At 37.7% G+C, this 14,030-nt stretch overlaps 1 protein-coding gene across 2 annotated transcripts in view; it reads right to left on the bottom strand.

Moving 5' to 3' along the window:
• kcnh1b (potassium voltage-gated channel, subfamily H (eag-related), member 1b) overlaps positions 1 to 14,030 on the bottom strand; it is a 45,891-nt gene that overhangs the window by 8,531 nt on the left and 23,330 nt on the right. For both annotated transcript variants that reach the window (XM_026922372.3, XM_053238334.1), the window contains exons 8-10: positions 11,272 to 11,471; positions 10,636 to 10,888; positions 5,641 to 5,837 (exon numbers count right to left, since the gene is read on the bottom strand). In XM_026922372.3, coding sequence (XP_026778173.3) covers positions 5,641 to 5,837; positions 10,636 to 10,888; positions 11,272 to 11,471 — 650 coding nt within the window. The remainder of the gene's footprint in view (positions 1 to 5,640; positions 5,838 to 10,635; positions 10,889 to 11,271; positions 11,472 to 14,030) is intronic.

The raw sequence follows: 14,030 nt of genomic DNA, 5'->3' as shown, positions 1-14,030 counted from the left end.
TCAGCTTTTTCTATCAGGCTACATGTTAGTCTGTTCAGAATAGTCAGTGGTTTGTTTTTGTTTTTGGTTTTTTTTTAGTGACAAGACATCTTGAAGTCAGGGATCAGAGCAGGCAGTTTTGCAGACAACAGTCCATCACAATAATAGAAAACAAAATTGATTTTCAGGTTTTGAGGTGACGGCTGTCTTTCATTTGATTTTTTCGCTATAGTGCATGAAGGATCATTAAAGTGACTGTTAAAATTACATGAATTGAAACCTGCCTGTTGACTTTCCTCTGACACAAAAGATTTCACCTTCAGCACTGATGAAGAAAAGCAAGTAACTAAGCACAAAAAGACAAGAATGATACAAATAAAACAGAAAGACTTTCACTTAAATGTTGTAATCATAAAACACATCTAGATTTGTGATGAATATACGTTAGCTAAGATGGAATACATTGAACCATTATATCAACAACACTAATCAAGTGATCAAGTCTTCTCTAATTGCTATAATTAGAAAGATGTGCCATGACATCATACAAAATTGTATTCCCCTCACTTTCCAGGTGAAAATCCTTCTCCAAAACTGAATCAGTAACAATTTCTATTAAGCCCATATTCATAAATGATTCCTTGTAGGCATTTTTACAAACTCTAATAATGCCTCACAAAACTTTAAAAGTGTGCTATAAATAATTCCTTGCCAAGTTATAATCATTTTGTAACACGTGTCACTATTCAATATAATGACATGTGATGTACTGCCAAACCTTTTTAACTGATAATTTAACTGTGAATTTATTATAAAATAGCTGTAAAATTTATTTAAAAAATTCTAAATACTGAATTTTTACAGAGCTAGAAAAGAGGATAAGAAGATAGAAGGGTCAGGGGAGATTGTTATTAACAATGAAAAGCATAACTCAGAAATGGAAGAAATGTAGACACAAAGACAGCCAAAGCATGGAAGAAAATAACTAAAAAAAAAACCCTTTAAAAAAATCCTTAGAGGCATGTGGACTTCCCACATTTACATCACGTTCATAAATAAAATGTTGTTTGTAATAGACTATACATGGATTAAATAGCATGTACAGTATATACTGTAACAGTTAGAAATCAAATCAGAAATGCACAAATTAGTTGTCTGTCAGTCAAACAAATTATTAGTCAGTTTATCTACCTTCTGTAATTTTTCTGCTGAATCTTTAGGTTCTTAAGAGTTGAACAAACTGCATCTCACTGATGCTTTCGAGGAGAGCAGGTGTTGTGGACACAGTAAGACAGAGCCATATATTATTCAGCCTTTGTACAGGGCAGGCAGGGTCACACACTTCACACTGTGCTGTCTGAACACATTAGCGCACTCACACACACTGACGCACACTCTGCAGTCTTCACCACAGATCAATATAAAGAAGCAAGCGGACTGATAGAGTGAGTGAGGATTTAAGTGAAAAAGGATAGGAGTATCCTAAAGAGAGGGGAGAAAGCAAAGCGGAGAACAAGAACAAAAGAGAACAACAGTCGGATTCAAGAGCAAGATTTGTCAGTGAAAAGTGTGAGAGAGAGAGAGAGAGAGAGAGAGAGAGAGAGAGAAAGTAGAGGTTAACAAGGAACAAGAAATACTGATCATTACACACCTCATAAACCTACTGCTCAGACTCAAGCACGTCAGTGTGTAAAGTAAATAGTAAAACACAAAAGTTGATTGTTTTCCTAAAACAACACCCCCAACTGTTTTATTCCTTTTTTTTATTTAAGAGCAACATGTCATACTTTTTATCCATTTATGATTGTGTTAAATGTTATGGAACATCTGGGAAGTATGTTAGTTCCTGATATCAGTTATGTTATAACAGCTGTACTCCATTGTTGTACTCCATTGCTTTCCCGCGGTGGAAAACGTACAGTAACAGCTTTCCCGCTGACTGTTACAAAGTCCTAACACTGGAGACTCATTTATCATATCAACAATTATGCGAGTTTTTTTTTTTTGTTAAATAACCACATATTTTTATTCTGTTTATCATTAGATGTGGCTCATCCGCCATACATTCAAAGTCCCTTTTAGTGACATATTAAAACAAGCGCATTAATATAAACCTATTTTGCTTGTAAGCAGAACTTCTGTCAAAGCTGCTTTTATAGAAAATTAATCAACACCTTCTGAGCAATCAGTTTTGACGATTCAACAAGCGCCTTCACAAGATTCATAAGACTTTGTTTCTTTCAGGTCTAACAGTAGTTCACAGCAGGAGAGGAAGCATCTACTCAGTGTCAGTGCTATGCAAACCTGTGTTTCTTTGCTGGTTTCTGAAGGTCTATGGTTCCTCTTTCCCACTGATGAGAAACTGAGAAGCTGAGGTTTAAATATGAAAATCAAATTGTATGTCATCCTTTGTGTGATATGAAGTGAATGGTCCCTTACAAAAACACTGTGCGATGCATAAAACTCTGCAGATACAGGCCAGCAGCTTCAGGTAATGTTCACATCAACCATCAGAATGGGGAAAAAATGTGATCTCGATGATTTCGACTGTGGCATGATTGTTGGTGCCAGATGGGCTGGTTTGAATATTTCTATAACTGTTGATCTCCTGGGATTTTCACACACAACAGTCTCTAGAGTTTACTCAGAATGGTGCCACTTCCACTTCTGTCAGCAAAGAACAGAAAGTTGAGGCTGCAGTGGACACAGGCTCACCAAAACTGGACAGCTGAAGACTGGAAAAACATAGCCTGGTCTAAAAAATCTTGAATTCACAGATGGTAGGGTCAGAATTTGGCACCAACAGCATGAATCAATGGACCCAACCTGCCTTGTGTCAACAGTCCAGGCTGGTGGAGGTGGTGTAATGATGTGGGGAATGTTTTCCTGGCACACTTTGGGCCCATTAATAGCAATCAATCATCACTCGAATGCCACAGCCTATTTCAGTATTGTTGCTGACCATGTGCATCCCTGAACAATGAGTTCAGTGTTTTTCAGTGGTCTTCCCAGTCAATGGATCTGAATCCAGTAGCCCACCTTTGGGATGTAGTAGAATGGGAGATTTGCAGCACGAAAGTGCACCTGAAATATCTGCAAGAATTGCATGATGCAATCATGTCAAAGGAATGTTTCCAACATCTTGTGAAATCCATGCCACGAAGAATTGAGGCTGTTCTGAGAGCAAAGGAAGGCCCTACCCAGTATTAGTATAGCGTTCCTAATAAAGTGCATCACTTTAGGGCATAAAGTGCATAAAGTGAGTGTACATTAGTATGTTTGTAGTAAACTTGAAAAACTTGTAGTTCTTTCAAATGAAGGGTGATTTTGTAGTGGTTGTTATTCCACTAATTAGGAAACAATGCATTGACTCTAGGGCTTAATTTGTCCTACTCTGATGTTCAGAAGTGACAGACAGGACAAGGAGGGTGGGGGAAATGGTGACAGATTGTATCATGATTATGAAAACTGAAAGGAGATGCAAATTGAATTGTATCAGGTGTTCAGTTGTTGCCTTAAAGGTCAATTTAATTGTGTATTACTAAATTAATATGACCCTCTGACCTCTACATTAGCTGTGAATCTAAATGTGAACTCAAAACTGAGTCCATATAGCAGTGTTTTATATATTTCATACTTTATGTCAGATGCTCAAAATGCTGTCGGTGGTCCATCATTTCTGTCGTCATATCTCTTTACATGTAACACTCAAGACTTTGGGGTAAGTATACCTAACCTAATATGATTATCTTCTTAAAAAGCACAGAGGATAATGTCATTGTATCTCTGCTAAGAGGCTTATGGAGGATTTTCTTATCTAAACCAATAAGACTATTACTTTGATGGCAACACAACATTGCCTACTGATAGGGAAAGTGTGATTATCTTTCCTTAACATGTACAATATACACATTTAAAAAGAAAAATCCAGGCACCTTTCAAGAACTATGGATCAGAACAGTGAATTTCAATAGTTTTATTATTTAAAATTCTAAAATAATTTACATAAAAGAACATAAAATGACTCTCAACTGAAACACCACGTTCGTATCTCAAGGGCATTTTCATCCGGTTCTTAATTGCCCTTGAGATACGAACGTGGTGTTTCAGTTGAGAGTCATTTTATGTTCTTTTATGTAAATTATTTTAGAATTTTAAATAATAAAACTATTGAAATTTAAGCACTCTAATACTTTCAGTTAAACTTTGCAGTTTTAATTCTTCCACATAAATTAGTCAGTTTCAAAATTATTGGCACTCTTCCAGAGAATAAACATTACACACAATTAAAAATTTTTACTCCAAAATGATTGTGATCCCTTTATAATATTTCAGATTTAGTCTCAGAAATATTCTGTTACTTTTAAACATATTATGTTTCTTTGGCATATATATGAGGCCACACACATTTAAAATACATTATCCATCACCATGGGGAGCTTATAACACAAAAGAGGAAGATGGTTGTTGACTAGCACAAGTCAGGGAATGAATATAAAAATACGTAAGCAGTTAAAATACCATTAAACACAATCAGGGCAATAAAAACTTTTTTAAAAAAATGAAAGGAAAAGTACCCATGCACACCATAAAATATGGTGGTGGCTCACTGATTCTTTGGTGTTGTTTAGGTGAAGATTTGTGAAGATCAGTGGCATTGTGAATTCTCTCTCAGAATATTTTTACCCAAATTCTGGTTGCCTCTGTCAGGAGGTTAAGGCAGCAGTGCACATGCACAAACCTATGAATATAAAGGAACTTAAAATGTTGTGCATGATGGAATGGTCAAGGATCCTCTACAACTGTCTCTAAACTGTGTTAGAAATTACTGGAAGAGACTAAGTGCTGTTATTTTCTGCAAAAAGCTTCACTAAATATTAATATTTCTATACATGTGTCCCCATAGGTTTAAGGTCAAAATATTACTCATAGTACTCAAAGTTTTTTAACTTTTCCTAAAGGGTGCCAATAATTCCGTAGTGTAGTCTGAACAAAAAACAAGCAATTATATTAGTTTAGTCTTTCATGTTCTTCCTAAAAAGTTGCTCGACACACTGCATTGATAGTCAGCAAAAGCCCAGTAATCCAAGGAGAGATGCATTACAGCAGCTTTATAGTTATCACTACAGGCTGTGAGAAAGGTCTTCACACTTCTTTCCCTCACATAAAGTATGGATCTTAAAGCTCTGAAGCAGAAGGTGCTTACATAAAGACAGAGAAGACGTGAATTTCAATTGAGTTGGAGCCAATAAGACACATGCCTGTGCTGCGTGGAGCTGATCTAGCACTGGACGTAAAGCCGATAATCTGAGCTGGTTCCTATTGATCAGAGAATATTTACAGTATGTCAATATTATAAAGGAATGCCAAGAATTTTGCTGCGATTGATTCAGTGCTCTGCAAGATCATGCAACAGATTAGCTAATTAAATTCTAAATCCATCTCTGGGGTGAACGATGGCCCGATTACATGATTTATACAATGATAGAACACTGCACCACAGTAAGTGTACCACCCACTGGGGGACTGTTTTATGTGATCAAACTTTCAAGGAACCTGAAGGCCATATAAAGGATTGTGAAACTACAAAAAAGAAAAGAAGTGACTCTGATTACTGCTAATAAAGCAAGGCCCAGTTTCACAAATGCAATTCTCACTCACCCTCTTCCTCAGATTGTAGGTGAGCACCAGGTTGCGTGAGAAGTGATTCGAGAAGGCCGTGTAGAACTCCAGGACTTTCTGTAAGGCATCACGTTTGATGATGTGAAGATCACAGTAGGTTAGCGCACGGACGTTGGCGCAGGCCTGCGCTAAGTTCAATTCCTTCCAGAACACATCTCCAAACACATCACCCTTTCCTGAGGGAGAGAAAGAAAGAGAGAGAAATTAAATACCTGCATTACCTTATTGCATATGCGCAAATGTTTCAAGGATCACGAAAAACGTGAATGTGTACTAAATGTCAACTTGTCCAATTAATGTTTTCTCACTGGGGTAATGTTTATAAATGAGCTTAAATGTTAATGTGCTAAACCATGATGCAAAGTCAAACATAAAGCATAACCTTAACACACTGATTAATTTTTTTTAACTACATATCATTAGTTTTCTTGTATGATGCTACAATAGTACAAACATCCAGAAATAGAACACACCCAACAGTAAAGAACTCTACACCACATACTGAGTCACGCTGCATGACCGCATGTTATTATTAAATGTAGACTATCCAGTGCAAAAGTTTGTACCCCCATAGATGTTGGATGAAATAAGTAAGGAATACATATTTCACACAACAGACTGCTGTTGTATGAAAATAATCCACCGCAAAGTGAGCCAAAGTGTGTTTTTCCTCCTTTTACCACAGTGATCTGCCACCCATTACATTTTTATTTATTAATGAACAACACAACATGCTCTTCAACCATTTATAGTTACACTTAATATTATGGAATGTCTGCAGAACAAGTTCCTCTTATCACTTACGTTAAAACAGCTATGTATACACGTCATTCCATCACCAGCCTCTGTTTCTTCTCTCTCTTGAAGTTAATACAACAAAAAAAGCAGCTTGCTAGGTTACAAAAAAACCAGAAAGTGAAAACTCCTCTATCTTTAAGACTCTCCTGTGCACAAAAAACCTACTGACCGTTACAAATTGCTGACACTGGAGACCCCTTCCATAAATGTTAAATAAACCTCCCTTTACAGACAACGTGACCATATGTATAGTTATGTATGTATTTTTCTTTGTTAAATAGCATGTTTGAAATCTATTTTTTATTATTAGCCTTTGATTTTGTATATTTATATCATAACATTCACTGTTTGGCAATGTTTGTTACATTTTTGTGTCCTCTTAGTGCTGTCTTGGGGGGATGCAGACTTGGCAGAAAACACTTGGCTGTATATAGTATGAAAGAAAATCAGCATTTAAATGTTAAATATGTTAAAAAATTGTGTTATACTGGACATACTGTACAGAGCACTAATGTTTGAGAACACTATTACGTTACACCCTATGTAATGAGAATATATAATAAATAAAAAACCATTAGAGCAGCTTACATTAAAACATTATTCCTGCATGAAAAATAGTTGAAGACTATATTTTTACATCCCGTGTAACAAAAATGTAACAAAACATTTTAAGATATAATTATTAAATTGCCTCCTGACCTTTTTCCTTCAATTTTCACCTTCAGTGTTTTATGCTATGTTTTATAAAGGGAATTGACAGCTGTCATTTATATATACTTTTCCTAGAAGGATCCTTTAAGAGGTCTTATTGGTGTGTATATCCAATACACACTAAGTCAGCTGTCTTTAATGAACAATCCCTCCTCCCGCTTTAGTGAGCTCATCTCGCTGCAAACAGTCCACACAGTAATTAGGTACACCACAACTAACCCACAATATTAAGATTCAGAGCCTATGCATATGAAAATGTGACTGTGCTCCTGTGTGCATGCAGCTGGCAGCAGGACTGCTGGGGTACGACTGTAATTGAATTCATCAAAAGACCATGAAGCACATGTGAAAATGAGAACCTGAAGCTGCCCCCAGTAACAAAAGACATCCAGTTGTTGAATCCATTGTACTAAAGGCTGTTTGTATCATTATATTGGAAAACACATTCATTAGTAAGAGTACTTAAATGCAGCCAAGCTCAAGCAACGTGAAAAATTAACATTCGTGCCATTTGCCACTTACCAGCATACAACATTCATCTTCTTCACCCATAATCTCAATCTATATCTCAAACAGCAGCGACAAAAAAATAACCAGCCATTATTTCAGCATTTTGTGAAACCCAAGAGGCATGGCAAAGGAAAAAAACTATTCCAGCAGTGTCTCAAGGTTGTCTTAAGTTTATTTTACCTTTCCGACTACAGTCTTGACACATTCAGAGCCTGACGTTCATGAAGCAGGCCACCCTCGACTTCATTATGATCATTAAACCCTACACCAGACGCAGATTCACTATAACCGAGTCCAGTCTCAGTGCTGCAGCAAGGGGGGATGTTTTTCCTAAAGGGACTCCACTGAGGAGTTTAACCTCATATATTCAGTTAATTAAAAGGCAAATGGATCTAGTAATTCAACTATGTGAGAGTGATTGCTGCCTGGAACCCCTGAGGGTATTCACTCAAGTGTGAAAAAAATCTGAAGGCATAGCAGTTTCTTCACTGGGGTTTAAAGAATTCATTACGCATTTAAGAATCCATATTTCAGGATCAGAGCTAACTCTTTTCCATAGTTAAAGCAAAAACTGTTTCAGGACATCGCTATTTTTAGGCTGTTTTATTCGTGCAATCAAGAACATTTCATGCTGTTTCTAGGATACAAATTCAATTTCCAGCTTCAGTGTTTTTTGGGCTATACTGTTAATGACCAAAGTAAATAAATCATCGCAATAAATGTGCAAAAATAATAAAATCTGTGTATTCTATTACACAATTTAAAGGTAGACCAAGGCTGAGCTGAAATAGTTGACTCTGAAACTGAGAGTGCTCAGCATGGCATGGAAGCTCCTTACAGCTTAATGATGGATGGACGATGCGATGTCTAGAGCAGTGTCTAGAAGATTTTGTTTCTGCCATGTACAAATTCACCCTCAGTAGAGTTTGAAAATGAGCCCCTTTGAGCTGGCATGCGCTGCTGGTCTGATTCTATACTGGCTCTAATGGGATTGGACAGTGACGTGCAACCCTCAGTTCCAAAAGCACTCTTTCCAGAATTCATTATGCCATAGTGCAAAGACTGTATTTCAACTTTATTTAATCTTAAGGGACAACAAAAATACCTGAGGGAGGAGATCCTTTAGGAGTGGGATTAAAAAACACACTTCCTGACTTCATGCAAAGTGATACCCTGATACCAAGTTAAAGCAAAATAAATTTAAAAAAAAAAAAAAACACTTTTCCCAGTGTAGTCTCCTGTAGTTGACATATTCATTCTTGTAAATACAAGGGCATTTGCAAAAGTTCGATCTGTCCTTCAAGTCACTAAGATATCTTAAAAATAAAGACAAATGCCATACTGTTTAAGCATGTGTCATATTTTTTAGATATTTCATTTTATAGCCTCCACTATTAATTGTTGTTCTACATTTATATCAGTGGGTCCCAAAGTTTTTTGGCAAACAACCCCAAAAGGACATGAATGAATTTTCTGTGATGCCAAGCCTTGGCATTTTGGTTTCTACCCATTATGTATGATCATATTTGTAAATCCATATTCAATAAATATTTCTGCATATTTTCCTGTTTGTTTTCTTGAATCCTGTTGTTCCCCTGAGTCAGAGCCATTCAAAGTTATCGAGGAACTAGCAGAGGTAGAAGGATGAAAAAAATTTTATTGCTGAATCCTACACTAGGGCAGTGTGTCAGGATAGCAACAAAAAAAAAAAAAAAAAATCAAATCCCCATTACATAAAAGTGTTTTCTTGTATAAAACCCCTCCTCCACCCCCTCCCACATGCCTGATGCTTCCCTGTAAGGTCCAGACTTGTATTGTAAATTTATTCTGTTAAAAAAATTCAAGTATGGCAGAAGTACTCTTCAAAAGAATAATAGTTCAAAAATAAAGATATTTAAAAGACTGTATTTAAAAGACCCACCTCTCTTTTTTTTACACATTTATATACAGTATCGTACTGAAACAAAGTTCTAAAACAGAAAAAAATCAGTTTAGTGTTGTCATAAAATAATTATACAGTATAAAACAGAGAACTCGTACGACAAATAATGAAATATAGATCCTACAAATGTCAATGACACCACCACAAACCCAGGTGACTGCAAAATCCCAGGCTTCATATACTGCTTAAAGGATAAATAATGTATTGGCAGTTGCAGTATGAGAAGACCACTGAAATGTGCAGACAGTTAATTGCGTCAGCAAGCAAGCGTCCAAAATATCCAATTAAATTTACATATGGTCAGCCAAGGAGACAATGCTTAGAACAAAGGTCAAAGCTGCACAATCTGTGATAGATGCTGTCCAAAGCCATGTTTTTTCTTATATGACTCTGTACTCAACTGCACTTTTTTCATTTTGCAAATGAACTCAATCGTGTGTATAATGAGCTGAATGGTGTTCGATACAGAACAGACTAATACAAGCTAATAGAGCCATTGTGCTACTAGCAATTATACTACTGAGCTTAAGCGGTTAGACAGCAGTAATAATAATGTCAGTGACAGAAAAATGGTTACTGTATATTACTAATGTAATATATGTACTGTATGTATGTTTTGTCTACGGTAACCACTTACACCCACTTACACTTACGAGAAGGCTTATGTCACGAAGCATGAGTTGGTTTTTTGCAACAAATTCCCTCTTATTGTTGCTTTATTTCTGGTATGTCCCTTCAATTCTGTTTTCGCTCTCTCTCTCTGTTTATTACTCATAGCCAAGTGATAGCATAGATGAAGGGACATGAGTTGCCTTTTGAGTCCACTTAGGTCATTTGTAGCTAGTTCCGTTTCAGGTCCACTTTAACAGGACTGAGTATAGATCATTTAAAAAGAACTATATGTGAAGACAACCTTAAATACCTGCCTTTTGGTCATGCTAATTTGCACTCATTTTCCAGAGGGTCTTTCTGGAGGAATAATGTTGTATGAGTAGCACTTCAGGTGAACTTACCCAATATGGCAACCACCTCATCATCTTGAATGACCTCCAGGGATCCCGACACCACAAAGCAGAGACTGTCCACGCTTTCACCTGCGTGGTAGATGAGGTCCCCTGGAGCACAGTGGATGGTCTGAAACTCCATGGCAAGAGCCCTCAAACACCCATCACTAGCCAAGCGGAACGCAGGATGCTCTTTGAACACCTTCCTGTTGAGATGGACGCAAATATCCGCTCGCATATCCTTTGGGCAGATCTGCAACACCTGAAGGAAAACAGAGAAAAGGGCCAATCCTTCACCTCCAAAGTGTCTCTGATGGATGTTTCTTTTTGATTCCTTTCTTCAGACAACTAAGAATAATGGATAAGACTTAAATCAGACTCAGCTTGTAATCCTTTTGGTAGAATGGAAGCCATCCTAAAAGGACATCTGAACACATGCCAGACTTCTTGCACACTGTGATTTTCAGAAAGTTTAACATAACATTTTAAGTGTGATCTTGAACATGTAAAGCCCATTTGTCACTTTGCTACGGATGTTATTGCAACGAGATAACAAATGAGCCCACATGATAGTTAGAGTGAGTGATGAAAACAAGCTGCTTGCACTCGAATTATAGTCTCTTGACAGCACTTGGCGCCAGGTACCTTGTCGGTGTCGATTCCCCTGGACATGGACCAAGTGGAGACAATGTAGTCCATGACTCTCTCACTAAGCCCCTTAGGGACCTGGTAGAGCTTCAGGAAATCTCTCACACTGTTCAGCATCTCGTGGTAGCGGTTAGTGTTAGCGTACATCTGCTGGAAGATAGTGGTCACGTTTCCGAAGATGGTGGCATACAGTAGGGCTGGAAAGACATAAACAATGATCATAAATCACAATGATTATAAATAATAATCATGATTTACATACAGTGCTTTGCTTAAGTATTCACCCTGAGTGAACTTTTCCACGTTGTATAGTGTTACAACCTAGAATTAAAATGGATATTTACCCTTTGGTTTATACAATATGTCTAACATTTCAGGGTTTAAAATATTTTTATATATTAATATTTTTAACAAAAAAAAAAAAAAACAGACATTTGTTGGGTGCAATAGTATTCACCCCTACTAATACTTAGAACCAACTTGCAATTACAGCTGTATTTGTGTTTCTGTAAGGCTTTCAGCTTTGCACATCTGAATCTTTATATTTTTGCCCATTCTTCTTTGCAAAATCAGATTGAGGTCTGAGCTTTGACTGGGCCATTCTACCGCATTCGGGTTCTTGGATTTAAACCACGCTATGATTTCACACTTGCAACTTTAACTGTAACTAGTCATACTACTACATTCACAATAAATGTTACAAAGGTTAACATTAGGGTTAAGGGTGGGATTAGCATTCGTACCTTTTCTTAGGACATCATTCTTATTTGTTCATTCTCACATATTACCACTGAGTTCCATCTCTCTATTCTCAGAGTCCCACTTCTGATACAATGCAAATTCTATGTGAATTCCATTACAAATCTATTATCAGTCAATAAAATTGAGCTACAAACAAATACTGTGTGTTCAGCAGTGGCCTTGCTGATCGATTCCACCTCTGACAATTAGTCCCCACAGGTCAGCACTTTTTCATAGGCATGTCACCCTCTGTCCTCTCCAGATGCCCCTCTCCCAAGCCAAGCTGATACAAATCAATTCTGGCTCTGGCAACGCCAGTGACAGATGAGCCTGCTGGATCCCATTTCAAGTTAAGTGAAGCATGATGACTACTCTGCACTCTGCTTTAATGCAGTGGACACTTGGCATGGTGCCAAATTGTTTAGCTGCTCCCGGCACAGCGTATTCCTTGCTGCTTCAGAGAACAGCACACAACCTTGCCAAAGGAGATTCACAGCAAAGGTGTGTTTGCATGTTAGTCACAGTGTGGGATTAATGGCAGCTTCATGCAGACATTAAGTACACACCAGGTAGACAGCCTGAGAACAGGTTCTGTCAGGGCTTAAAACTGGAGGCGTTCATCATGGCCAAACAGCAGCATTGACCGTCCAGGGAACGAGCACCTGACTGCACCGGTGATGACAGTTGTACTGCCGTTTTTATCCCAGTGTGATGCAAAAGCACCAGCCATAATGGATGTGGTACATTCAAACAGTCAGAAGCAACATTACCATATCATGATGTTACAGTTACTGTCATCTCAATGATCTCTGAATGTTAAAAACAAGGCAAGCTCTATTTCACGTCACGCCCTTTTTTTAAAAAAGAATTTGAATAACATTTTAATATGTTAAATGTCCAAGGAACATGGTCTATGTACATGTCTACATTAACTGAAAATGCCAGGATCTATGAACATGCATCTACATGATTACAGAAATATGTAAACATTCCCATGTCCTCCTTTCATTCATAGGAGCTATTCAGCTAGTAAACTAGTGGGATTGTAGTATCAGTCTTGACTGGCATCCCTTGTCCTAATATGTTATCATTTCTAAAGCAATAGCTCATTCACAGGGACTTGTATGGCAGACACAACATATAAGCTAATGCTAATAATAAATAGATTAAAAATGTGTTGTTATTTAAGATTTATAAATGTTGATATGGTGAAGCTTTCTTTAAGGAGAAGTTTATGTAATATTTATGGAAGCAGTCTGCACACACACTCACACACACACAATTTGGAAATGCGAGTCAGCCTACAATCCATGTCTTTGGAATATGTATGAACATACAACTTAAGAAACACCACATATCTTACTACCATCTCTGGTAGCTAGCTGGCTAGCAAACTAGCTCACACTGCTCTGTAGTGTGAGTGTGTGTGCGATCGTGCCCTGCAGTGGGTTGGCACTCAGTCCAGAGACATTAGCGGGATTTCAATATCTTACTCATTTGCATTGTCATATTCTCAGCAACTTATCAGTCTCCAGTGTCAGTGCTTTGTAACAGTCAGCAAGTAAGTGTTCTGCTATGGCAGAGTGCTCAGTGCTCAGTAACATGACAAGCTGCTTTTTGTCTTTATTTCAGAGGGCTACTGTTCATAGCTGCTATAACGTAATACAGGAATAACGTTTCGTGAATGTTTCATAACAATAATTGTATAAATTCTATAAAGGGTTAAACAGCATAGCATTTTGTTTATTAATAAGTTCCATCCATCCATTCTCTGTACCGCTTATCCTACACAGGGCTGTCGGGGAGCCTGAAGCCTATCCCAGGGGACTTGTGGCACAAAGCGGAGGACACCCTGGACTGAGTGCCAACCCACTGCAGGGCACGATCGCACACACACTCACACTACAGACAATTTGGAAATGCAAATCAGCCTACGACACGTCTTTGGACTGGGTGAGGAAACCAGAGTACCCAGAGGAAACCCCCGACATGCAAACACCACGCACAAAGGGCAG

This window comes from Pangasianodon hypophthalmus, chromosome 11, assembly GCF_027358585.1.
Source record: "Pangasianodon hypophthalmus isolate fPanHyp1 chromosome 11, fPanHyp1.pri, whole genome shotgun sequence".
NCBI classification, from domain to species: domain Eukaryota; kingdom Metazoa; phylum Chordata; class Actinopteri; order Siluriformes; family Pangasiidae; genus Pangasianodon; species Pangasianodon hypophthalmus.
The sequence above is the reverse complement of the archived record's forward strand: the minus strand, read 5'-3'. Positions and strand labels throughout refer to the sequence as shown.